Genomic DNA, 27,870 nt, shown 5'->3' with positions numbered 1-27,870 from the left:
AATTATTCACAGTATAAAATAATGCTGCCATTTGTCCTTTTTTTTTTTTTTTTTTTCAAAGTGAGTATGATCTTCGTGTCATCTTTCCTTGTACATGTCGGTTGCCCAAACCAGTTCTCTTGGCGGGGGTGGGGGCAGAGTGTGCCTCACGCGGGTGATGTCACTGATTTTGTTTGCTTGGGATACACGCTGAGTTAACCTCGTTGGACTTTCCCCAGGAATTGATGCGCGTACACGTGGTGGGTCATTATGCTGCTGCACCTGTGTAGTGTGAAGGTCAGTGTGTTTTTCTGATTATAAGAACCCATCCATGTCATTCCATTATAAACCCACTCCACTCATAATGGAATGTGCCTCAACCCGGAGCCCTTCGCGGTTGCCCCAGCCCAGGAGTTCTCTCGGGTGCAGCCCTGACATTTGAGATCCATCACCCACCCCTCCCCCACTGCCTGCCTCCACCCCGAATTTGACTGTGCTCCATTTTGAGATGATCTGGTTTGCATGTCGAGTTCCTCTTGTGTGATGTGAACGTCTAGTTGTCACAAGTGAATTTGTACCTGGAAGCAAACACTCTCTGATGGTCCTTCCAGAATCACAGCTGAGAGCTCTGCTGGGCGGTGGGTAATTATCTTACAGTTGAGGAGTATGCCTGGAGACCAGAGCAACGGTTTCTCCTGCTTACTCAGAGTCGGGCCGGCTGCTGGGAGGTTGCCAGGTCATTGCAAGGGGCCCCGAGCAGCTGGTGGCTCTCCCAGAAGGACCTTCCTCCAGCCCCCTCAGACTTCCCTCCACGTCCTCTCCTGCTAGTACTGCACAGTTTAACAGCTTTCAGTGGCAGCCCTGGTTTGTAATAATCACAGCCCACATTTACTGGACACCGTACATCATGATTTGTATAGTGTGCTTTTCTTGCGTGAGTTCCTCTCCACTCATGACAATCTGAAGAGGTAGGTACGACCATAGTTCCCATCTTATGTATGAGAGAACTGGGCCGTAGAGGGCTACATCACTGCTCTAAGTCTCCTGGTGGGTAAGTGAGGAACACGAATTCCAATGCGGCCAGCCTCTCTGAGCTGGACTCCCGGCCCCTGATGCTGCCAATCTTTAGATGAGGCTTTTAAAAACTAATAATAATAAAAGCTCATATCTGCATAGCTCTTCACAGATTTACTAAGCATATCCACATGCGGACTCAGCTAATCCCGGAAATAACCGTGCGGTAAGGAGAAGGAAGCGTGGGGTGTTTCGTGAGCACCCTGGTCTTGCCCAGCTCGCAGGAGGAAGAGGGAGCCTCAGACTCCGCTCTTCTCTTCCACCCCACCCCAGGGCACCGCTTCCAGAGCACCCAGAGGGGCGCTTTCTTAATTAGTGAGTTTTGAGGAACGCACTTAGAGACGAGCATTTAATGGGTTGTATTCAGGAAGCATTAAATTAGGACTTAATCATGTGCTGCGAAATGTCCAGGGGCAGTCACAGTGCAGTGACTTTAAATGCCCTTTTCTTATTGCACGTCCCAGTTGGTTGTGCTGTCAGCACAGTTGCTTTCTCGAAGTTCACTCAGTTATTCCCGCCCCTCGTCTTCCCCAAATGGAGAACACTTGACTTTTGCTAAGAGAAAATTTTCCCCGATGCGCAGCCTTCTCATCCGTTTACATTCCCCTGGGACTTCTGAATTTTCTTTTTGGCTGTGAAGATATAGTGAGAAATCTTTTTAAAATATCAAGTAGTTCCTTTGGGTGCATTTAACATGCTGGGAGTATGCCCCCCCCTTTCCTCTTTCCAAGACTAATGTCCTTGGCAAGTGGAGGGCTTCCCTGTCCTAGGGAATCTCAGTTCCTGTGTGTCTTCAGATACAAACCTTGCCTCGAAGAAAACCTCTCTGAATCCAATAGCAAAGCTACATGGGCACACACATCATCTCAGGGGACTTTATTCAGTGATGCAGGAAACACCATCATCGAATATTCTCCCCTGACATTTGTGTGAGTGAGCTGTCCCTGATTAACAGGGGAGAGAAGACAGCGAGCACGACTGATGCTCCCAAAGGACTTAGTTTGTGAAATGTGCATAGCCACAACCTCTGGCACCATGGTGACGCTAGAAAGCTGAGGGGACGGAACCAGCTGCATTATTTCCAGTTTCCGTGGAAACTCGCTTTAAAATTCCCTGCCCCAAACGCTGCAAGATAAAGGAAATCTTATGGCCCCATAACTTTGGCCTTTTTCGCTTAAATCTTCAAAGTCGGAAGCGATCCTAAGGTTTTCTACACCTCTCTATAATATTTTCCAAGAAGATTCACCATGTTGCAGAATGAGTCTGCAGCATTACGGGCTGGGTTTACCAAAATAGCTGGAGGTGAACTAGGGATCATTTAATTGAGCATTTAATGTAGATATGCTTTTCAGCTTCTGTAGATACGGTCCTCAGCAGGATAAATGCTCATCTCTGGAAGAAGACGAAGCATTCATGCTAAAACCAGTGGTTCTCAACCAGGGTACATCTCAAACCACTAAGTATAGCTTTGCATGTAGAGTCTGGGCATTTGCATTTTGAAAATGTCTTACAGGCACCTCTGGTTGAGAACCAGTGGTTACAGCTGGTGGGAACTAAGTCTCTGTGTGTCTGTGAATGAGAGAATGGGAAAGAAATCTACACTGCATATCTTTATGCTACAGAGAGAATCTTCTTACCCAAAGATAGTCTGTCAATGTTCCTTTTCGGAAAAACAAACAAAAAAACCTTAGGCTTTACACGTTACAGTGAGTAGCATCTCTGTTTGTCAGGTCCACGGGGATGTAGATGCTGGTTGTTCAAGAGAGAAGTAAAGCCTGGGAGAGAAGAAGGACGTAGAATCAGGCTGGGGCTGCAGCCTCACAGTCCCTTCCAGCCCCGTGAGCCCTCAGGAGCAAAGCCTGCCTGTTTTGAGACACCCATGTTGGGTGGGATCAACCAGGCCCTTGTACCCTCTCGTAGCTCAGGGCCCCCTAAGAAGACCACGCACACCCCAAGGCTGAGGTGGGCCTGAAGGAGTTGTCTAGCTGTCAGCTGCCACCCTCCTAGCCGCCGGGCGAGGAGTCCTTTCTTAAAGGAGTATCCCAGCAGCTCATCTGCAACACTCCAAAGACTCCAGAAAATCTGTTCTTCTGGGCTTTTCAGAATTTGGTCAGAAATGGTCCTTTGCTGGAATTTACTGCCTTACGTGGAAGGTTGGGGAGGGAATGGAAGAAATAGGGGGAAAAGCATGGCTCATTCGATTTCTCTCTGGATCAGGGCATGTGTTAGGTGGACAGACTTAGAAGAACAGTGCATTAAAATTCCAGGGATCTTAAACCTCCTCCCGCCGAAACTGAAGCCCAGAGAGGTTGTGTGTTATCCAGGATCACCCAGAGATGGCAGGGCCCAGGGGAGCCCCAGGCTCAGTCCCGAGCTCCACTCAGCTTCCTGTCCGTTCGTGACTGCACACCCCACAGACCTGTGTCTGCTCACGACTCCTGATGTGGAATGTTCCTGGCCCACTGCTTCTCCTTGACCCCAAATTCTGTATGATAAGGGACACCTCATGGTTCCATAACTTTTGTGTTCTTGTTTACATCTTCTAAACGGAAAATGATCCCAGGATTTCCTACAACTTATCCCCACCCCATCACGTCCACAGTGGTGAGCTCCGTGTCTAGAATGTATTAGTAGACAGAGGTGTGAATCCTTGGGCTTCTGAAGCCCACAGCCAGCTTCCTTAAATTTCCTCTATATCTCTGTCTCGCTTTTCAGTTACGGTATCATCCAGGCATAAAAGGAAAAGGTCATCAGAAGCCTTCCATTCCACCCCACAATTTGTCATCTTGACACCAGTAGAAAATCAGTATATCATTTATTCTCTACACGTATTCATTTGGAAACTCAATTAAAAAGCTGACTGCTGTCCTCCCCCTTCCTCCCCCTCCCCCACCCTCCCCCACCCGAAAATAGCCTTCAATTTCCAGAGTCCTAAGCCACTGTATTTCAATGACTACTGTAGCTAGATCTCCCTGCATGTGAAGCCACGAGCTTTCAACTTCACTGAGTTTCAACTTCACTGAGACCACCATGGTCTACCCTCTAACCTTTCTCTGGTCACTGCCTTCAGTTCAGCCCTCCTGACTATGAGAGAGAAATAGTGTGATCCCCACTGCTAGTGAGTGAGCTGGGTCACGCCCTCGGCAGAGTCAAGAAACTATGTCAAGGAGACCAATAGCCTTGGGTGAGTCTGGAAGGGGTCTGACCTGACAAAGGATGCCTTCTTCAGGAACTGCTTGCCTCTGCCTAACAGGTGATGGGCGCCCCTCCCTCCTCCAGAGTCAGATCATCTGGGGAGCCTTGGTTCTGCCTGTCCCTGAAGGGAGAGCTCTACCACCAATATTTCCCCATTAGGAAGCAGTAGCCTCAGCACAGAGATAAGACTGCCCTGCTGAGTTGCTCACAGCCTGTCCCAGTGCTTGTTCTGAACATCCTCCTGATGCAGCAGCCCCAGAGGACCAGACCATGCAGGCTCAACCCTTTCTGTTAACTATGCCCAGCAGGGCCGGAGCTGCAAGCACAGAGCAAGACCAGGGCATTGAACAGCTTTTTGGTCTGCTCTATAGAAGGTGTCTTGTTTTGAATACGTAATCTGTCCTGTTCTTTCAAAGTAAGTGTTTTTACAAAAGGTCTGGACTGCCCTTGAAACATATTTTTTTCTCACTGAACAGGAAATATATTTCTAGTCCTTTTGTGGACTCAACTTTAGAAAGGGAAATTGGTAGAGGAAGGAGGCTTTTGTGTGAAATTCAAAGACTGGTTTAAACTAGGGCATACACGTTGCACAGCTATTTTCCTCAGACAGCAGGTGGCAAAAAAACATGCATGTGTGTCTGTTTTGAGCTTTGTTTATTTGAAGTAGTGTATAGTAAGTGGTTTTGTTCAAGCAAAGGAGTGCCAGTTTTATAGGCAGCCACAGATGAGATGCCCCTCTTACTGGGTAGTGCCAGATTTAGAGCCAGGATTTTCTTTTTCAGAAAGAGCTAGAAGTTCCCCAGCATTCTTTTTATCCCCTCATGGCCAGTTTGTGTGGTGCAGAATTCTTAGAGAATGCGGCGTTGCTGATGTCCTCCTTCGGTCTCAGTACGGCACTGTGTGTCAGCAGATATGGCTCCTGGGTCTGTTTGTTCAGCTATGCTTTCTTAACGAAAGTTCTTGTTTTACACGATTTCAAATAATAAGTCAGTATTTTCATGATCACAGCTAAATACACACCACAAATGGATGTGTATTTGCCTTTCTCTCTTGCAGAGTTTTTAAAACAAGGTAGAAGTAGGATTGGGAGTATTTTGTTCTCCTTCAAATTTTCGTATAGACGTTATCCTGGGTCACCCTGGCCGAAAGCAGCCTCGTGAACCACTAGAAATTGGACATCAGACTCTGGAGTAAGGGCCCTATGACACAAGTTCATCCTGGCTTCGATGTTCTAGGTGGAGGCACGTACCAGTCGTTTATTATGCACGGGGCACCTATTAAGCAAACACCTACTACGTACCAGACATGGTAGAGGTGTGGAGGAGACAGCCGAGAACAGACAGACAAGCCCCAACCCTCATGAAGCATTCATTCTAGTTGAGGAGAGGGGTTGTCAGAAGATGAAGGTCACAAATAAGTTTATAACATGATGTCAGGAATGGAGAAGGGCTAAGAAGAAAGAAAGAACAGAGTAAAGATGGATGGAGAAGAGAGGACCTGGGGACACCCTGTGTTCACCTGCTCTGCTACCGCATCCCACCTCTGGGTTCAGTCTCTGAAAACCCATGCCGTCTCTGAACTTGTGTAAAAATATAGCCCCATGGTCACCACCTCTACACTCCCTAATGACATTATTTTTATTTAGCTGCCAGTGGCTTTATTTATTTATTTTTTGGATGTGATTTTGTGGATGACTTAGAAAAATGGATAATTTTATATAAAATTTTCGAATCATAGCTCCTTTTGAAACAAAGCAAAAGTTCTTGCAGCCCTGGACTCACGTTCTGCTTGGCAGCGGTGGGCAAGAGCTAAATGAGGGTGTCCCTGTTAGGACCTTCCGATCGTCATTATTCTCACTTAGCTCGCCTCCTGTTGGCCTCTGAAGGCAGCCATCGTTCCAGCCTGTTTTGATGTCAGCCCTGCACATGTGCAGGGCAGTGATGTCTCCAGCATCAGGACCCTTCCTTACTGGATGGGCACTGTGAAACTTTCTCCTCCTTCCTTCCCCACCAATCACTCTCTGTAGATTTAACTCTCTTTGCCTGCTGCAAGGGACTGTCAGGGCGTTGCCAAGCTCACGTAGTCCCAGGTGAAGTTGGAGAAGCCATCTAGTCGAAGAATGAGCCCCATCCTTTTGCAATCCCAGAGTGCTTTCATTTGGCCCATCAGAGCAGGAGACTTAATGCAATTCACCACACCTAGTATATTTTCACTCTGGACAGTCGGAGGTCTTAGAGTTACGGTTTCATTACACTTCTGCCTAATGAAAACGCAAGCCCGTTCTCTGGTTATTTTCATCTTTTGTCCCTTAGACAATTCCACCAGCAAAACCTTCCCCAGACTTGAAGAACAAAATGCATTAGCCAAAGCACATGCTTTGTTCCAATTGCTGTTTATTTTCATTTCTATGTGGCTTTTCAGAGTACCATGCCATTCATCACCTGACAGGTAGGGATGTGGCCACAGCGACTACAGGAAGCAGTGTCCCTGAGCTAGACGGGGCACGTGCCACGGGAGCCTTGGCTCATGGGATCCTCCCAAGAAAGTCAGCGTTCGGCAGCACCCTCCTTCTTGTTCCAGCTGGTCAACCAACGTTGGCCTAGAATTCACTCATTTGACTTATACAGAATATTTCCAAATGTATATAAATTTCATAACCGTATGTTTGTAAGCCCTCTAATCAATATTTAAATGTGCTTTTTACTTAAACGAATAACCTTTCCCTACTCCATAGTAGATAAAAGAGCCTTTGCTGGGCCATGCGTCCCCCATGTTGCTTCTCTCATGTCGGAAGCATACCTCTGGGTGTCCTCCACACTCAGTATCCCCATCAGTGAGGGGCAGTCTGAGGCCTCACTCCTCAGGCCTGTGCTCATTCTTCTGAGAGTGGATCTCCTCATAGCCACCCTACGGTTACAATTGCCTATACCCAGGAGCCAGCAGCTTTAGCACCAGCTGGGAGCTTAGAAATGCAGACTGTCAAGCCCACTCCAGAAATGCTAAATCAACATATGCATTTTAGTATGATTCCTGGGAAATTCACGTGGACCTTTAAGTAGAAAAAGCATAGGCTTCCACTACTGCCCTGGGCCCCATCCACTTCCCCTCACAGCCCCTTGTACAAAACTCCTTCAGCACCGAATGGATATTCTCTGATCAGTGGTTGTGAGTTCCCCGCAGTCAAACACAGACCCACACATTTTGTGATCTTAATTTTTATTAGTTATTACGTTCAGCTATAGGTAAATGCTATCATATCATTAGCAACTGGCCACAGTATAAAATATCCTTGGGAACTAAGTCATTCATATGAAACATTTAAATGGTCATTAAGGGAAAAGTAATCTTGCAGTATAGTTTAATAGTGGAGGTAGAATGTGGAAAAACCAATTAAAGTCATTAAAAGACAGTTGTTCAGTTAAATAGATTGCAGGCAGGCAAGACAGAAAAGTGGTTGAGAGCTGACATGGGTTTCCAGTGGCTAGCCTGGGTTAGGGTCCAGCTTTGCTCCCAGCTATGCGACCTTGAGGAAGTTACTTAGCCCAGTCATTCACAAGTCTGCCTGCTCAGGATAACCATCTGTAGAGCTTGAAAACAAATTTCCAGCTGCCTGGGATCCATCAATAGAGTCCCCGCTTCAGTAGCTTTTATGTGAAACCCAGGTATCTGCATTTTTGAAAAGTCCTCAGGTCATTTTGATGCACAGCTGAGTTTGGGAACCACTGGCAACTTCATGGAGCCTGTAACCCCTCTTTTCTCAAAGGAGGATAATAAAAGAGCAGTCTTGTGGGTTGCTGAGAGAACTTAATGGTAGCGTGAAGGGAAAAGCCCTGTCTCATGCCTGACGCACAGTGGTTGTCCAACATCAATAGTGATGATAATGATGGTGACGGTGATGCTGATGACGGTGATAATGGAGGTGATGGTGGCAACAGTGATGACGATGCAGGCTGCATTCACACACCATCTGGATATGGACAAATCTACATTCTTTATGAGCTTCCCTTTATATATGGGCCTGTATGGAGGTCCATTAACAAATTACCAGATTAAATATGATTATTTTATTATGGCTGCCGGTAGGTCTGCAGCAGGCTTGAGTCCACCCTTTTAATAATTCTGTTTTACATTTGTTCATTACTTTCAAGTTTCCAAGTGCTTTAATGTCCATGACATTCCCTCCAATCATAAGCGGTGGACAGAGCTATCACAGGAACTTATCCTCATTTGATACCTGAGGAAACAGGCTGAGGGAAGCAAGGGGCTTGCTTAAAGCTGCCCACTGAACAACCTGGAATGGAGTTCAGGTCTTTGGACTGAGGATCTGTGTAGAAAGACCGCCGTCTGTCTACCAAAAGCTCATATTAAGGGGAATTTTCCAGGCAAATCGTGACTGACTGTTAATAAGTCTCCACAGGTTAGATTAACAATTGTCTGGGAATAGTTTTGTTTCCTGAGTCAGGTTCCAATTTCATCTTATCTTCGGGTCTTTTCAAATCTGAGACCAAACACAGAGGATCCTTTTTTCACTGGAGAATCAGTGACCACTAAGGGTAAACTAATAGAGTCTCACTTAAGTGAAAAATAACACAATGTAGGCAATTGTTAGAAGAAAATATGACATGGTCCACTAACCTTATATTGTAGCACGTGTATCTGCAATTTTTCATGAATTCCCCCAAGTAATTAATTTTATGAAATATTGCCAGGTGTTCTTTTCTGTTTTCCCAGCCCTCTTGAAAATATCTGACATACCAGACAAGCACTCTCGCTGGAAAGTTATGTCAAGGAATTCAGCAGAATATACTAGAAAGTGCACATATCAACATTAAGTCAATATACAATCTAATGACATCATACACACAGGAACTCAATAAAAACCTCTGCTTTCCTCAGCAGACAGTTCATCCCCCCAGCTGCCCTGGAACATCCTTTGCGAAAGCGGACGGGGAACCAGGCTCCTCTCAGCTCTACCTCCATTGAATTATCATTTCTCTCCTCCCGCTTCCGACACTGGTCTCTCTCCCCAAGAAAGAGTCACACTTTACTTCCTTGCAAACCACAGAACCAATTGTACCTGTTGTCTGTCTACATTTGTCTCCACCACAGTCACTTATACCCCTAAGACCCTTAGGTGTTACTAGAAGGAGGGGTATTTAATTACTTTCTCCGGGATCACTTTGTCTTTCCTCACTGGGCTGCCCAATAGCATCTCTATTCCCTCAGTCCAGTAACCCACTCCCTTCTTTATTGCAGACATGTGTGGAAAAGTACAATTACAAGTCAAGAAGGAGAAGCACAGTGTCCTATTAATCAATACAATGAGTTAAAAGTTAGAACCCCAACTCTATATTATTTAAGAATTAGGGCATCTAAAAGCTGAATAAGTGTGCCCAGTGGGATCCAAGTTGCTAGCTCACTTGTATTCATTCCTTATCTGGAATTCTACTTCCGAGGAAAAATGTTTGAAATAGAAACAACTGAGGAGTCAAGTAGCGTTTCAGATACTACGTTGCCTTGAGAACTTCAGTCACCACTGTATGCAGCAAAAGTTGTTCCACAAATATGTACTATTTAACATGTATTATTTATTCATAAATATTTGTGGAGTGGCTACTGTGGGGCCAGATGCTGTGCTAAGTGCAGGTAATAAAATGGTGAGCAAAGCCAGCCCTGACTTTCCAGGCTTACAGTCCAGTGAAGGGGAAACTTATTCAAATCATAGCCAATAAGGGTATTCTGAAGGCAAAGACCATAGCTCTGTGAGCACAGACAAGGGGAGAACTTTACCTGGATTTATGAAGTGTCCTTAAGGAAGGGATGCTGCCTTGGAAACGGAAACATGAATTGTAGTTGATTAGATAAGAGCGGATAGTATCTCTTCCTTATTACAAAAAGTGATGTCATCTGCTTCTAAGAAAATCTGGACCTCATTATTTAATATAAACAGGTATAAAAATAAGACAAGTGGTACTTTTTAGTTGGTCTTTTCTAGAACCATCTTTTTAATTTTCAAAGTGTACTGCTCATTACCTTGTACACCAGCTCCTATTATTAAGTAGGTAGATTTTGACTCTTTGCTCTGGGCAATTGCTTTTCAAGTTATTGCATACTCTAGGTCCATATCATAGTAGGCGCTCATCAGTATTTTGAGAGCTTTCAAGGAAAAGAATAATGACTTTTTATGTACTTTATCATACTACCCAAAATAGTGAATGGGAAGGGTGAGTATGTTGGTCATAAAGCTATATGTGGTGTAAGAGGCCCACTGAGCACTGTAAAAAGGAAGAATTACAGTTCAAGCCAAGTAAGAATATAATAGAATAAAAGATGAGCACCAAAGTAATTTCTCCTGAGTAATAATACCACAGTACAATACTGGAATAATTAGTAAGTAAGACATTAACCTAACGTGTGCCAAGGGAGTGATTAGTTCAGTAAGAGCTGCTGCACTAAAGCAACATTTCCTAGGACAGATCTTCCTTTATCTCCCTTCTCTCTGTGGTTCCTCTTTCCCCCCAAAAAAGGAAAGACGTGTATATAGATAATGTATTGTGAATTGCTTGTTTGGTTCCATTTGTGCTATCTAAGGCTTCATTTCAACCTGAGTCTAAACATTTTAGTATACTTGATACAGAAGTCAGGGAACAAAAAGGAAAAATGTCTACTCTCTTCCCCTTCCAGGTTAGCAATTTGTGTCACAATGATTACTACTAGGTGTTTGCTCATTCTTTCCATCATTCATGCATTCTGTGAGCCTTTACTGATTTCTGCATTAGGGGCTGTGAGGCATCCAAGGGCACAAGACACAAACAGATGTTTACATAAAGGCAGTATATGTGTTAACACTTCAAGGTGAGGTATCAACAGCTGTTCAAAAAAGGGTTCCGTGTTCACGTAAGCCTAGGAAACACTAGGTCGAACCAGCTTCATCTGATTTCTTAGCTGAAGGACCTCTCAGAATGTTTAATATGTGACGAGAAGGGGTTTTAGAAATGCAGCATTTGTATGGCATTTTAAAAAACATACCATCTACTAACATGATTCCTTGAGTACGCTCTGGGAATGTTCATCTAAGCAGTTGAGTGAGACTCTACCTCTGAGTAAGGAAACTGATATGAGCAGGGCAGGTTAGGGCCTCAAGCAAGAGGCATGGGGTCTAGGTCAGAGTTCTAACTCCGATGCGGGCTTAGCAGCAAACCTCTAGTGGCGAGGAGGTAGAAAACTAAGATAGAGCATAGTCATCTAGACCAAGTCGACTTAATGGGGATTGACTTTATTTACATTATTAATTGTATAATTTTAATTAGTAAAAGTAAAAGCACTGTGTTGAGGGTCAGTAAGTTCCAGCAATTTCAGCATAGTGGATAAAGACTACAGGCTCTTGATTCAGATTTCTTTTAGGTTTATATCCATGTTTTACAGCTGCTGATTTATATGACCTGAGGCAAGTGACTTTACCTCTTTAAAGCTCATTTTTTCATATGTAAATGTAAATAAATTCATAGCAATATGAATTGTAAAGAACATTGTGACATTTAAATGAGATAACATGGGAGAAGCACTTAGCACAAGATTTCATTCAGTGCTCATTACTTACTAAATGCTCGTTAATCCTCCCAATTCTATGAGGCAGATATTGTCTTCTCTATTTTATGGATAACAAAACTGGGACTCAGAAAGTTTAATAAGATGCCAGGATCACACATATAAGAAGTAGTGGGGCTAGCATTTAGCCCAGGGAGATCAGCTTGATGCTTTGTGACAAGCTAGAGGGGTGGGATAGGGAGGGTGGGAGGGAGGCTCAAAAGGGAGGGGATACGGGGATATATACATGTAGCTGATTCACTTTGTTGTACAGCAGAAACTAACACAACATTGTAAAGCAATTATACTCGAATAAAGATGAAAAAAAAAGTCACAACTGAAAAAAATAATAATAATAAAAAAAAATAAACTCGGGCTTCCCCGGTGGCGCAGGGGTTGAGAATCTGCCTGCTAATGCAGGGGACATGGGTTCGAGCCCTGGTCTGGGAGGATCCCACATGCTGCAGAGCAACTAGGCCCATGAGCCACAACTACTGAGCCTGCTTGTCTGGAGCGTGTGCTCTGCAACAAGAGAGGCCGCGATAGTGAGAGGCCCGTGCACCGCGATGAAGAGTGGCCCCCGCTTGCCACAACTAGAGAAAGCCCAACATAGCAAAAATAAATAAAATAAATTAATAAACTCCTACCCCCAACATATTTTAAAAAATAGAGATAAACTCAAGTTAGTTTAACTCCAAATCCCATGTCTTTTCTAGTATAACATTCTAATATGAAGTTCAGGGGCATACAGATACTGGGACTAATTATAGACTTCATTTGCAGCTAGATATTAATCAGGAATGGCTCCAAAACTGGACTAAGGTAGCATAATTGAATAGGAATATAGACAGGCAGGACAGACCCAGACTCTTTTTGATGTATTGGCCCAGGAAATCTAGAAACACTCCACTTGTCCAGTAGGAGTCAAGTGTGATTGAAAGTGTCATATTTACTTGTTAAACAACCTGTACTCATAGAGTTGGCATTGGCACTGACCTAACTTGTTGGCAAAAATATTTGTGGTGTGTGTGTGTGTGGTTAGAAGTGGCAAAGGCAAAATTTGTGAGCTAGGCAGCAGTTATATTGTTGAGGGTGGGAAGTGGCTTCTGTAGGATGAAAGCTAGGATAGAAAATCCATACATCTAGCCATGGGAGATGCAGCACAGCTTTAAACCAGCTGAACTCTTAGCGAAATATGAATGATCCATTCCTCCTCTTAACCTCCAGATATAGGAAAGAATTGGAATTGTAATGGGAGAACAAACAGACAAAAAAATAGTATACTTTAGGCTCCATTGTTCTTATATAAACAGTGTTCCATAGATAATTTGGAAGATTATAAAACATGCAAAGAAGCAAGAAAATGTGATAAATCAACAAAAAAATCTATCAGTGGAAGCAGGCCCATAGATGAACCAGATATCAGAACTAAAGATAAGGAGTTTAAAACATCTGTTGTGAACACATTCGAGGATTTTCTGAAAAAGAAAGCTAGAATGGATGAATGGATGAAGAATTTCAGCAGAGAAATGGAAAGTATAAAAAAGGAACCAAATAGAAGTTCTAGACTAAAAATATCTGAAATAAAGAAATAGATTAGGTGGGTATCTCAGTCTGTTTGGGCTGCTAAAGTGAAATACCACAGAAGGGGTGACTTATAAACAACGAAAATTTATAGCTTACAGTGTTGGAGGCTGGGAAGTCCAAGACCAAGGCATGGGCAGATTTGGTATCTGGTGAGGGCCCACTTTTTGGTTCATAGACAGTTATCTTTTACTTGTAACCTCATATGGTGGAAGGGATGGGGGACCTCTCTGGGGCCTCTTTTATAAGGGCACTAATTTCATTTATAAGGGCTTCACACTTATGATCTAATTGCCTCCCAAAGGCTGCATCTAATACCATCCTACTGGGGACTAGGTTTCAGCATATGAATTTTGGGGGGACACAAACGTTGAGTCTGTGGCAGTGGGCCTAACAGAAGAATAGAAACTGTGAAAGAAAAGATCAGTGAACCTGAAGGATGGTTAGTAGGTATTGTTCAAACTAAAACACAGAGAGAAAAAATATTGTAAAACACTTTACAAATCATCAGTGACCTGTCAAGTGGCCTAACACACATGTATTCAGAATTCCAAATTGAGAAGAGAGACAGAGAAAATGGACCAGGACATATATTTGAAAAAATAACATCTGAAAATTTTCAGATATCATGGGAAAATATCAGACTACAGATCCAAGATGTCAGTGAACTGCACACAGTAGAAATACAAAGGAACCACACCTAGGCACATCACAGTCAAATTTCTGGAAACCAAAGATTGGGAAAATATCATGCAAACAGGCACAGGAAAAAAATAACACATTACATACAGGGGAACAATGACAAAAAAAAAGGTGGCTGACTTTTTATCAAGAACAATTAAAGTAAGAAGGCAATGGAAAGGGATCTTAAATTGAGAAAGGTTGTGTGGAGGAAGAATGCACCGTGCTCTGGGGACAAATAACAGGCAGTATGTCCTAGTCAAGGGGTCAAGAAAGGCTTCCTCAAGAAAGTATCATCTGAGCTAAGATCTGAAAGATGAGATGCTAAGTAGGCAAGAGTAGGGAAGATGTTCCAGGTATGGGCAAAGTTCCTGTGGCAAGAGAAGACATGCCGCATGGAAAAACCGAAAGGTCCAAAGTAGGTGGAACACAGATATCAAGGAAAAACATAGGAGCCAGGCTAGCTGTTGCAGCCCACAGTATTAACTTCTGTTTTCACTCTAAGAAAAAATGGGGAGATTTGAAAGAATTTTAAGCAGGAAGGATTATTTAAAAACATGTTTGTGCTTTGAAAAACTCTTAGAACGCTGGATAAAGTAGAAACAGGTGTAGCTGAGGAGAGATCAGGGGGCCATAGGAGTCATTCCAGTGAGAAATGGTGGTGGCTTGGACTTGGGTGGTATTGGTAAAGATGGAGAGAGGTGACAGTCTGACTCCAGAGAATATGTTCCTGACCATTATGCCAAGTTGCCTGTAGGACAGCATAAAGATAATGAGTGTCAAGAGACTGAGACATTTACTGAGTGGATATACGGAGGGAACTCAGAAGAGAGATTTGGGCTAGAGGGGAATATTTGAAGGTTATTGGCATTGAGTAGGTAGATTGTCTTGGATGTAGGTAAAATTGCCTTTTCTCCTTAAAAGCCTTATGTCTAGAGTACCAGTTTTGCTGCTGGGCTCTGCATAGCATCCCAAGTATGCTCTCTGAATGGGGCAGAACAAGCAGCATTACTTGAATGTCTTTTTGTCATCACGGTTACAAGTCTGCACCTGTCTGCTTCCCTCTAGTGACCCTTGGAAGCTCTGCCCCACGTGCAAGGCATTTTAACCCCTTGTGTCCTGGCTGCTTCTGGTGGGACCTCAGGACCAGGCAGCTCTGTGACTCTTGGAATATGTGGCACAGTTTACAACTTCCACACCAGTTACACAGCATCTTCGTTAAACAGGAGGGATAACCACACCAGCAGGCAGACAAGCCAGAAAGTGTTTTCTTCCACACCAATGCTGTAGTTTTTTAGCAAGTGGCTGTTGACAGAATTAACACTCAGATTTCATGAATTTTAGCCATACTAATTATATCTTTATTTTGGTGGTGAGGGGCCCATCACTAGTGCTTCTGTTTTGTAACAAATCAGTAACTGGTAGATTTTTATTTTTCAGTGTTATTTGCTTATTCCTTGCCTAGCCAAATTAGCCAGTAAAAAATCTACAAATCTATGAAATTGATAAATATTTGAAGATACAAGAAAGTTAGAAAATAATAGCTATCAGTGACTAAATAATGTCCACACATCAGCTATGTTATTTTATATGATGTAACATTCACAGCAACCAACAAGGTATCAATGATATCATCATTTCATACATGAAAAAACAGATTCTGAGAAGTCATGGCCCTTTTCCAAGAACCCATAACTACTGAGGTGGAGGTGAGATTCAGACTCAGGCTTTGTGGGGTCCAAACCTGAGGTTCTGTTCCCTATGTTATGATGTCTCCAAATAAATCTTGTAGTTGACCCTTGAACAATATGGGGGTTAGGGATGCCAACCTTGTGTGCAGTCAAAAACTTGTAGTCAGCTCTCTGTATCTGGGGGTTCTTCCATATCTGCAGTTGGGTTCCTCTGTATCCATGGTTCCCCATCTGGGGATTCATCCAACCATGGATCATGTAGTACAATAATATTTATTACTGAAAAGAATCCACATGTAAGTGGGCACACACAGTTCGAATCCATGTTGTTCAAAGGTCAATTGTATAATTAGTTAGCAATTGTCTTATCAGAACTAAGTTATGAAAATATAAGACCTAGTTTTCTCCCCAAAGAGTCTTCAATCCAGTAATGAGGTTAACGTGCATTCTTAGGAGAAGTAGACTATTAAAAATAATTACTTCATAGTTAAAAATGCCATTTCCTGCTTTGTTTCCTCTGAACAGCTTCTATAGGTAGAGCAAAAAGACTGTACAAGTAACTGCCACCAGCCCTGGGAGACAAGCAGGACCAGTATTCCTGTTCATTGTTACATCGACTTTCTCCCCACCTCCCCACCCCCAGCTCCTCCTGCCATACATTCACATCCATACCCTCCGATGCAACCTCTTATATACAGTTACATTATATGTTTGTTGAAAAACGCAGGTTACACATCTGTATGCAAAAGTTGCACTTAAAAGACTAGACACCAAAAGGACAAGAGTGGTTATTGAGGGTTGGTAGGATTTTGAATAATTTTTCTCATCTCCATGTCCTGATACTACTTACCTATGTAATAAAAAGAAAAGAATGCAATTTAATTTCCACATTCTAAAGAGGGAAAATTTATTGTTTCCCTCAGAGAGGAAGTCGTAATTTCACTAAAGCATCTAAAAACATTAAAGAGACCTCTGCCTCTTCAAAGAGACGTACAGGTGTGGTTTTTCATTAATTTACTAGTAAACACAAAGAATTATAGGAAATTGCAAATTATTGTCAGGAATAGTTCTGCAGAGCAAGTCATCTATTGCTAAAATATTCTGAGCTCTGTTACCAATAATGAAAACAGGGAGAAATACTAGGGAAGAGGGAAGGGAGGGAGGAAAAAACGAGAGGAAGAGAAAGAGGCTCTAGGATTTATTTTATTCTTTCTAGTATCATTTTTTTTAAGCTTAAGCTCATATTTTTCCATACCTTACATTTCTTTTTCACTATTTACCATTCACAAAATACAAAAAAAATGATAAAATGCATAAATCTAAAAATTTTGTTCTTTGCTTTTCTTAAGGTATCTGCCTTCAGTAAGAAATAATTACTATTATTAAGAAATAAATGTATCTAAAGTCTGCTTTCCTTTCATGAAATATATTATTATGAAGGTAATTAGTCTAAATGACTTAGTATATTAAATTCATCCCTCCATTTCTTCTTATTTACCACGAAAACTTGAGCACATAGAAGCAAAATTATATTGTTCATATAATAAAGAAATTGGGAAAACAAAGTGGACAGAAAATAGGTCAGGATAAATAGGTTATTTGTGGTAACAAACAACCCCCAAGGTCTCAGTGGCTTAAACAAATACTATGTTTGCTCACTGAATTCCTAGTCCATGGTTCTACTCTGCTCGTGGTAGTCACTGTGGGTCCTGGGTGGCAGACAGCCACCATCTCCAGTGTTGCCAGCTGCCATCTCAGAGGAGAGTTCTGAAATGTTTTGCAGAGCCATTTAAACACCTCAACATGAAAATGACACACAACTCCTTGGCGGTTATTGGTCCAGTAGCCCTCCTAACCACAAAGGGACCAGGAAATGACATCCTACCGTGTGCCTGGACAGCTGAGGGAAGACATGTTTGGAGAAGGGCACAGATTTTATCACTGAAAGGAAGCATACTAAGAGAAACCCTAGTATCAGGTAATATGTGTTGAACTGTACATAATTGCTAATATTCTACTTTAACCTACAAAAACGGCAATTTCATAAGACTCACACTAATAAGATTAAAACACATTGTCTTTCTCCTGACACAAATTCTGACACTAAATATGTGCTTTTCCCATACCAATTCTCTGACACCAACTGGGTGTCCAGAAGTTCTTCAATTGTGACATTCCTGTAGAAGTGCAGACCCTACAGACTCAGTCCCACCTCAGGCCCCACTGACAAATGGCATGCCCAGGTACCCATCTGCAGGCCAACTATAAATTCTGCCCAGTGAAGTATAAATTTTGGGGTTCCCACAACTCCTTCCCCTGGGGTTCGATAATTTGGTAGAATGACTTACAGAGCTCAGAAAAACACTATACCTATTATTACAGTTCATCATAAAGGATACAAGTGAACATCCAGAGGTACATAGGGCAAGGTCTGGAAAGGTCCCAAGCATAGGAGCCTCTGTCTCCATGGAGTCGGGGTGCACCACCCTCCTGGCATGTGAGTGTATTCACCAACTTGGAAGCTGCCCTGAACCCTCTCCTTTAGGTGCTTTAACGGAGCCTTCATCACGCAGGCATAATTGATTAAATCATTGGCCATTGGTGACTGAACTCCATTTCAGCCCCTCTCACCTCATTGCAATCTGAAACTTTCAACTCTCTAATCACATTTTTGGTTTTTCTGGTGACCAGCCCCCATCCTGAAGGGACCCACCAGAGTCACATCATTAGCATAAATTCGGCTTTTGTTGAAAGGGGCTCATTGGGAATAACAAAAACTTCTATCATGCAGGAAATTACAAGGGTTTTAGTTGCTCTGTGCCAGGAACAGAGGACAAAGACCAAATATATATATTTTATTAAACCACAAACCTCTTACAAGAATTAACATAAATAAGTATCTCCTAAGAACAGAAAATTCTCAAACTGAACCAAACTACAGAATTTATCTATATTGTATTTAGAAGAGATGGGTATAAAAATAAAATTGAGAAATTAAAATAAAATAAAAGCTTATATCAAATCAAGTAATTTTTGATGGGAAAAAGTCCTTAATGCAACAACAATGATAATATTATATTGATAAAAGTTAATCTCTATGCTCTGAATAATATCGCATTTAAATAGCTAAAGCAAAAAGTATACAAAATGAGCAGATATGTACTTCTTTTGAGAGTTTTAACTCATTCTTTGGCATACTAATATGAGATGAAGGATATTGCATAGAAATCGAATGTAATATATAAAATTTTAAATTATACCAGTTTCCAGTTCTGTGTGGCAGTTTCTGATTCCACATTTAAGGAGCTTGGAAGTTGCCACCCTATCCTAACAAATAAAAACTGAACAGACTGAAAAATCAGCAAGTCAGCTTGGATCTTTAAGAAAAGGGAAGACACAGGGCAAACCACTGCCCCCAAGACCAGAGAGACAGACTGGTAAATACAGGGAGTCATGGCTTACCAGAGTAAATGGAAACAGCCACAGCAACCAGTGCTGGGGTAGAAAAACCTGAACTGATGCAGGCTTGGTGTGGATGACTCTGAGAATTAGAAACTCTAGGGACCTAGTCTTAGGGGGACACCAACAATTTTGTGAGATTTGTCTCCAGGAGCTCAACCAGGTTCTGACAGTAGATATCAGGGGAAAAAACCCCTTGTGCTTCTGGCAGGAGCAGTGCAAAAAGAACCAACTTGAATTATACCAGAGCACTTGGTTCTTCTTAACAAGGCCTGCTCTTGGTGGAAGCTACTTATTAACCAGAGTCTAAGCTGCTGAGGTATTATCAGAGCCTAACCGACCTGGGGGAAGAGGAATACCCAACTTCAGCCCGCTCTAGCCATCCTGTCCCACCTAAATGGGGAGAAAAATAGAAACATTTGTGAAGTTCACATTTCAGAGGTGCAGTCTCACTAAAGGCTGAGACCTAGTCACAGAACTAGAGAGCATGTCCCCTCCCCCCACACCTCGCCACTGCAAAGGCCTGTTAACGGCAGTTACTTGTACCCAGCTCATCATGTCCAGCTCTGAAGAGAAAAATGACAAGTCATACTAAAAGCCCAAAACTACGATTTGAAGAGACTGAGCAAGCATCAGAACCAGACATGTCAGGAATGTTGGTATTATCACACCGGGAATTTAAAACAACTGTGATTACTATGCTAAGGGTTCTAATGAATAAAGTAGACAATATGCAAGGACAGATGGGCAATGTAAACGAGAGATGAAATCTTAAGAAGGAACCCAAAAGAAATGTTAGACATCAAAATCACTGTAACAGACATGAAGAATGTCTTTGACAGGCGTATTAGAAGACTGGTCCTTGCAGAGGAAGAGTCTCCGAGCTTGAGAATATCTCAATGGAACCTCCAAAACTGAAAATAAAAGAGAGCAGAAACAAATAAACAAAAACCAGAATATCCAAGGACTGTGGGGCAGCTACAGATGGTGTAACATATGCATAATGGGAAACTGGAGAAGAAAGAGAGAAAGGAAGAGAAGAAATTTATTGCCATTGTCACTGAAATAATAATGACTGAGAATTTCCTCAAATTAATGTCAGACACCAAAACCAGAGATCCTGGAGGCTCAGAGAACACAAAACAGAATAAATGCCAAAAGACCTACACCTAAGCATATTATATTCGAACTATAGAAAATCAAAGATTATTCTGAAAGAATCCAGAGGAAGAAAACACCTCACTTATAGAGGAACAAAGAAAAGAATTACACCCAGGTACTTCTCAGAAACCATGCAAGCCAGAAGAGAGTGGAGTGAAATATTTAAAGTGTTGAGAGACAAAAGCCACCAACCTAGAATTCTGTACCCTGTGAAATTATCTTTCAAAAATAAAGAAGAAATACAGACTTTCTCAGACAAACAAAAATGGAGGGAATTTGTCGCCAGTGGACCTGCCTTGAAAAACATGTTGAAAGAAGTTCTTTAGAGACAAGGGAAATAACATAGGTCAGAAACTCAGATCTACATAAAGAAAGGAAGACCTTGAAAGAAGGAATAAGTGAAAATAAAATCAAAATTTATTTTTCTTATTCTCAATCGATCTAATAGGTAACAGTTTGTTCAAAATAACAACATATTTGATTGTATATGCTTATGTGCATATCTTATGTATGTGTGTATACACATGCACACACCTACATGGTTATGCTTATGTGTGCTTATATACAAGTTAATGAATGACAGTAATGTTAGAAGGGAGGAAAAGGAAGAATTAGGATTATTTTGTTATTATAAAGTACTCACACTACACATGAAGTGGTATAGTGTTATTTGAGAGTGGACTTAGATTAGTTGAAGTGTACATTGGAAACTCTAGGACAACCAAGAAAATAACTGAGGAAAAGAAGCGTAACCAGTAAGCTAAGAAAGGAGAAAAAAATGGAATCCTATAAATTGCTTAATTAAAACCACAAAAGACAGAAAAAGAGTGGAACACAAAAGTAGGAACAAAGAACAGGGCAACAAATATGGTGAATATGAATCCAGATATATCAGTAATTACTTTGAAGATCAGTGGGCTCAATTTACCAATTAAATGTCAGAGATTGTCAGAATGGATCAAAAAACCAGACCCAACTATATGTTGTCTACAAGAAACCCACTGTAAATATAATTGACATATAGATTGAAAGTAAATGGAGAAAAATATAGCATGCTAACACTAATCAAAAGAAAGTAGGAGGAACTGTAGTAACTTCAGACGAGCAAAATTCAAAGCAAGGAAAATTATCAGGGATAAAGAAGGGCATTACATAATGATAAAGGGGTCTGTTCTCCAAGAAGACAAGGCAGTCCTTAATGTTTATGCACTAAACAACAATGTATCAAACTACATGAGACAAAAACTGGTAGAACTACACAGAGAAATAGATTGATCTACTCGCATAGTTGAAGCTTTCAACACCACTTTATCAGAAATGGACAGATCCAGCAGGCAGAAAATCAATAAGGGCAGAGTCGACCTCAACAACACCCTCAGTCAACTGGATTTAACTGAGATCTATAGACTATTACATCCAACAAAAGCAGAATACACATGCTTCTCAAGCTCATAAGGAACATTCACCAAGATGGCCCACATTCTGGGGCATACAACAAACCTTAAAAAATATGAAAGAATAGAAATCATACAATATGTACTGTCAGACCACAATGGAATTAAACTAGAAATCATAACAGAAAAATAACTTGAAAATCTTAAAATGCATGGAGATTGAATAAGCATTTCTAAATAACACGAGTCACAGAAGAAACCTCAGGATAAATTTTAAAATATTTTAACTATTTGAAAATGAAAACCAACTTATTAAAATTTGTGGAATGCAGCAAAAGCAGTGCTTACAAGGACGTTTATATCATTGAATGAATATGTTAGAAAAGAAGAAACATCTAAAATTAATAATCTCAGTTTCCACCTTATGAAACCAGGAAAAGAAGAGCAAGTTAAATCCAAAATAACAGAAGAAAAAAAAATAGAAACTAGGGCAGAAATCAATGAAATTTAAACAGATAATCAATTGAGAAATCAATGAAACCAAACGCTGGTTCTTTGAAAATATAAATCAGTAAGCTTCTAGCCAAGCTAAGAAAAAAAGAGAACACAAATTACTAATATCAGAAATGAAAAAGGGGGCATTATTAAAGAACACAAGGACATTAAAAGGATAAATACTATGAACAAATGTCTACAGATTTTATGGTATTTGTTCATAGTATTCCTTTATTGTCTTTTTAATACAAAATCTGCACCCACAAATTTGAAAACAAAGATGAAATATACCAATCTATTGAAATACAATTTTCCAAAACTAACACAAGAAGAAATAGACAATCTGAATAGGTCTGTATATATTAAAGAAAGTGAATCAACAATTAATAACCTTCAAAAACAGAAAGCACCAGGGCCAGATGGATTAACTGGTGAATTCTACCAAACATTTGTTTAATTTAATTTTTATTTTATATTGGATTATAGTTGATTTACAATGCTGTGTTAGTTTCAGGTGCACAGATAAGTGATTCAGTTATATATACATACATATATCCACTCTTTTTCAGATTCTCTTCCCATATAGTTTATTACAGAATATTGAGTAGAGTTCCCTGTGCTTTACAGTCGGTCCTTGTTGATTGTCTATTTTATATATAGTAGTGTGTATATGTTAATCCCAAATTCCAAATTTATCTCTCCCCCCGATGTTTCTCCTTTGGTAACCATAAGTTTGTTTCCAAAGTCTGTTTCTGTTGTGTAAATAAGTGCAATTGCATCATTTTTTTTTAGATTCCACATATAAGTGATATATTTATCTTTCTCTAACTTACTTCACTTAGTATGATAATCTAGTTTGCTGCATGTTGCTGCAAATGGCATTATTTCATTATTTATATGGCTGAGTGATATTCCATTGTATATATGTACCACATCTTCTTTATCCATTCCTCTGTTGATGGGCATTTATGTTGCTTCCATGTCTTGGCTGTTGTAAATAGTGCTGCCATGAACATTGGGGTGCATGTATCTTTTTGAATTATGGTTTTCTCAGGGTATATGCCCAGTAGTGGGATTGCTGGGCCATATGGTAGTTCTATTTTTAGTTTTTTAAGGAACCTCCATACTGTTTTCCATAGTGGCTGCACGAATTTACATTTCCACCAACAGTGTAGGATGGTTCCCTTTTTCCACATCCTCTCCAGCATTTATTGTTTATAGATTTTTTGGTAATGGCCGCTCCAACAGTGTGAGGTGATACGTCATTGTAGTTTTTATTTGTATTTCTCTAATAATTAGTGATGTTGAGCATCTTTTCATCTGCTTTTTGGCCATCTGTATGTCTTCTTTAGAGAAATGTCTATTTAGATCTTCTGCCCATTTCTGGATTAGGTTGTTTGCTTTTTTGATATAGAGCTGCATGAGCTGTTTGTACAGTTTGGAGATTAATACCTTGTCAGTTGCTTCATTTGCAAATATTTTCTCCCATTCTGTGGGTTGTCTTTTTGTTTATGGTTTCCCTTGCTGTGCAAAAGCTTTTAAGTTTAATTAGGTCCCATTTGTTTATTTTTGTTTTTATTTTCATTACTCTAGGAGATGGATCCAAAAAGATTTTGCTACAATTTATGTCAAAGAGTGTTCTGCCTATGTTTTCCTCTAAGAGTATTATAATGTTCGGCCTTACATTTAGGTCTTTAATCCATTTTCATTCTATTTTTGTGTATGGTGTTAGAGAACGTTCCAATTTCATTCTTTTACATCTAGCTGTCCAGTTTTCCCAACACCACTTATTCAAGAGACTGTCTTTTCTCCATTGTATGTTCTTGCCTCCTTTGTCATAGATTAATTGACCATGGTGCATGGGTTCATTTCTGGGCTTTCTATCCTGTTCCATTGATCTATATTATTGTTTTTGTGCCAGTACCATACTTTTTTCATTACCTTAGGTTTGTAGTATAGTCTGAAGTCAGGGAGCCTGATTCCTCCAGCTCTGTTTTGCTTTCTCGGGATTGCTTTGGCTATTCGGGGTCTTTTGTGTTTCTGTACAAATTTTAAGAATTTTTATTCTAGTTCTGTAAAAATACCATTGGTAATTTGATAGGGATTGCCTTGAGTCTGTAGATTGCCTTGGGTAATGTAGTCATTTTGACAATATTGACTCTTCCAATCCAAGAACATGGTATATCGTTCCATCTGTTTGTGTCATCGATTTCTTTCATCAATGTCTTATAGTTTTCAGAGTACAGGTCTTTCACCTCCTTAGGTAGGTTTATTCCTAGGTGTTTTGTTCTTTTTGATGCGATGGTAAAGGGGATTGTTTCCATAATTTCTCTTTCTGATCTTTCATTGTTTGTGTATAGGAATGCAAGAGGTTTCTGTGCATTAATTTTGTGTCCTGAAACTTTACCAGATTCATTGATGAGCTCTAGTAGTTTTCTGGTAGCATCTTTAGGATTTTCTAGGTATAGTATCATGTCACCTGTAAACAGTGGCAGTTTTACCTCTTCTTTTCCAATTTGTATTCCTTTTATTTCTTTTTCTTCTCTGATTGCCAGGCTAGGACTTCCAAAACTATGTTAAATAAAAGTGGTGAGAGTGGACATCCTGATCTTAGAGGAAACGCTTTCAGCTTTTCAACGTTGAGAATGATGTTATCTGTGGGGTTGTCATATATGGCCTTTATTATGTTGAGTTAGGTTCCCTCTGTGCTCTCTTTCTGGAGAGTTTTTATCATAAAAGGGGGTCAAATTTTATCAAAAACTTTTTCTACCAAAAATTTAAGGAAGAAATTATACTACTTCTCTACAATATCTTTCGGAGGGTAGAAGCAGAGGAAATAAGTCCCAGCTCTTTCTATGAGGCCAACATTAGCCTAATACCAAACCCAGACCATGACCTTATAAGAAAAAAAAAAAAGTTACAGACCAATTTCTCTCATGAACCTAGATGCAAAAACCCTCAAAATTGAATCCAGCAATGTATAAAAAGAATTATACCCCAAAAGCAAGTGAGATTCATCCCAGGTATGTAAGACTAGTTCAGCATTTGAAAATCAATTAATGTAATCCATCACATCAACAGACTAAAAAGGAAAAATCACAAAGTCATATTAATAGATGCAGAAAAAGCATTTGACAATATCAAAAATCTTTCATGATAAAAACTCTCAGTAAGCTAGGAATAGAGAAGAACTTCCTCAACTTGATAAAGAATATCTACAAAAACCTACAGATAACATCATATTTAATGGTGATAAACTCAAAGCTCTTCTACTAAGATTGGGAACAAAACAAGGACATCCCCTCTTATCACTCCTTTTCAGTATCATACTGGATGTTCTAGCTTATGTAACAAGACAAAGAAAGGAAATAAAAAGTATACAGATTGGGAATGAAGAAATTGTCTTTGTTCACAAATGACGTGACTGTCTATGTAGAAAAAAATCAACAACAGCAATAAAAAAATCAATGACAACAAAAATACTGGAACCAATAGCAATTATGGCAAGGTGGTAGGATACAAGGTTAATATGCAAAAAGTCAATTGCTTTCCTATATACCAGCAACGAACAAGTGGAAGTTGAAATTAAAAACACAGTATCATTTACATTAGCACCCAAAAAATTTAGAGGTAAATCTACAACATTGTACAAAATCTATATGAGGAAAACTGCAAAACTCTTACGAATGAAATCAAAGAAGAACTAAATAAATGGAGAGTGATTCCACATTCATAGGTTAGAAGAGTCAATATTGTCAAGATGTTAGTGCTTTCCAACATGATCTATAGCTTAATACAATTCCAGTCAAATTCACTGCAAATTATTTTGTGGATACTGACAAGCTGATTCTAAACTTTATACAGAGAGGCAAAAGACCCAGAATAGCCAACACAATATTGAAGAAGGAGAACAAAGAGGACTAATGATACCTGATTTCAAGACATTTTAAAGACAGTGTAATTTTGGTGAAAAAATAGACATATAGATCAATGGAATACAATGGGGAGCCCAGAGAGAGACCTACATACAGGCAACTGATCTTTGACAAAGGAGCAATGGTAATATAATGGAGCAAAAATAGTCTCTTCAACAAATGGTGCTGGAACAACTGGACATCAACCTGCAAAAAAACAAAATGTATCTAGACACAGATCTTACATCTGTCACAAAAATTAACTCAAAATGGATCATAGACCTAAATGTTAAATGAAAACTATACTCCTAGAAGGTAGCATAGGAGAAAATGTCAATGACCTTGGGTAATGTGATGATTTTTAGATGTAAAACCAAAGGAATGATCCATGAAAGATATAATTAATAAGCTGACTTCAATAAAATTAAACTCTTCTGCTCTGTGAAAGACAATGTTGACACTGAAAAGAAAAGCTACAGACTGGAAGAAAATATTTGCAAAAGACACATCTGATAAAATACTGTTATCCAAAATACACAAAGAACTCTTAAAACTCAACTATGAAACCAAACAACCCAATTTAAAAATGGGTCAAAATCTTAACAGACACCTCACTAAAGAAGTTTTACAGATTGAAAATAATCATGTGAAAAGGTGCTTCACATGATATGTCACTAGGGAAATACAAATTAAAACAATGAGATACCACTACACACCTATTGGAATGGATAAAATCCAGAACACTGACACCACCAAATGCTGGTGAGGATGTAGAGCAACAGGAACCCTCATTCATTGCTGTTGGGAATGCAAAATGGTACCTTTACTTTGAAAGACAGTTTGACAGTTTCTTTCAAAACTAAACATACTCTTACCATAGGATCCAGTGATCACACTTCCTGGTATTGAACTTAACCAGTTGAAAACTTATATACATGCAAAAATATGTACACAAATGTTTATAGCATTTTTATTCATAATTGACCAATCTAGTGGGGAAAACAGACATACACAACTAACTACAAATTAAGTAGAAGGAGATACACAATAGGCTATGACAGTGTGTAACAAGGGGCTCAGTAGTTAAGAGATGTAGTTCAGAGCCAGACCCCTAGGATTTGTATCAAAGATCTGCTGCTTTATTAGCTAGGAAATCTTTAACCCAGTGGTTCTCAACAAGGAGTGATTTTGCCCCCATGGGGTCATTGTAATGTCTGGAGACACATTTGGTTGTTACAACTGGAGAGGCTGCTACTGGCATCTAGAGGGTAGAGGCCAGCAGTGCTACTAAACATCCTGCAGTGCACAGGATGGTCCCCCAAATAATTATCTGGCCCCAAATATCAATAGTGCTGGTTGAAAAACCCTAGCACATGATGTGAATCTCAGACCTGTTTTTCTAGAGGAGGACTCTGAGAACCAGAGCCATAACTAACTGTCCACTATACCTTTCCACTTCAAACTCAATATGTGTCATCTTCCCCTGAAAACCTTGCCCCCTCCTGGGTTCATTTTTTTTAAGTAAATGACACCACCATCTACCCACTTGCTCACACCAGAAGTTTGAGTGCCGTTCTTTCCCTTGCCATTGAAATCCTATATTTAATAAAATTCTGACAGTTTCTCTCTTAAATATCTCCTGACTCCATCTACCAT

General features: G+C 40.3%; 1 protein-coding gene across 3 annotated transcripts in view; it reads left to right on the top strand.

The window, feature by feature from the left end:
* HECW1 (HECT, C2 and WW domain containing E3 ubiquitin protein ligase 1) overlaps positions 1–27,870 on the top strand; it is a 477,497-nt gene that overhangs the window by 154,453 nt on the left and 295,174 nt on the right. The window contains exon 2 of one of the 3 annotated variants that reach the window (XM_067745846.1): positions 219–276. The exons of the other annotated variants lie outside the window; for them this stretch is intronic. Coding sequence (XP_067601947.1) covers positions 250–276 — 27 coding nt within the window. The 5' untranslated portion in view covers positions 219–249. The remainder of the gene's footprint in view (positions 1–218; positions 277–27,870) is intronic. 3 annotated transcript variants of the gene reach the window in all.

This window comes from Pseudorca crassidens, chromosome 8 (assembly GCF_039906515.1).
Source record: "Pseudorca crassidens isolate mPseCra1 chromosome 8, mPseCra1.hap1, whole genome shotgun sequence".
NCBI classification, from domain to species: Eukaryota; Metazoa; Chordata; class Mammalia; order Artiodactyla; family Delphinidae; genus Pseudorca; species Pseudorca crassidens.
The sequence above is the reverse complement of the archived record's forward strand: the minus strand, read 5'-3'. Positions and strand labels throughout refer to the sequence as shown.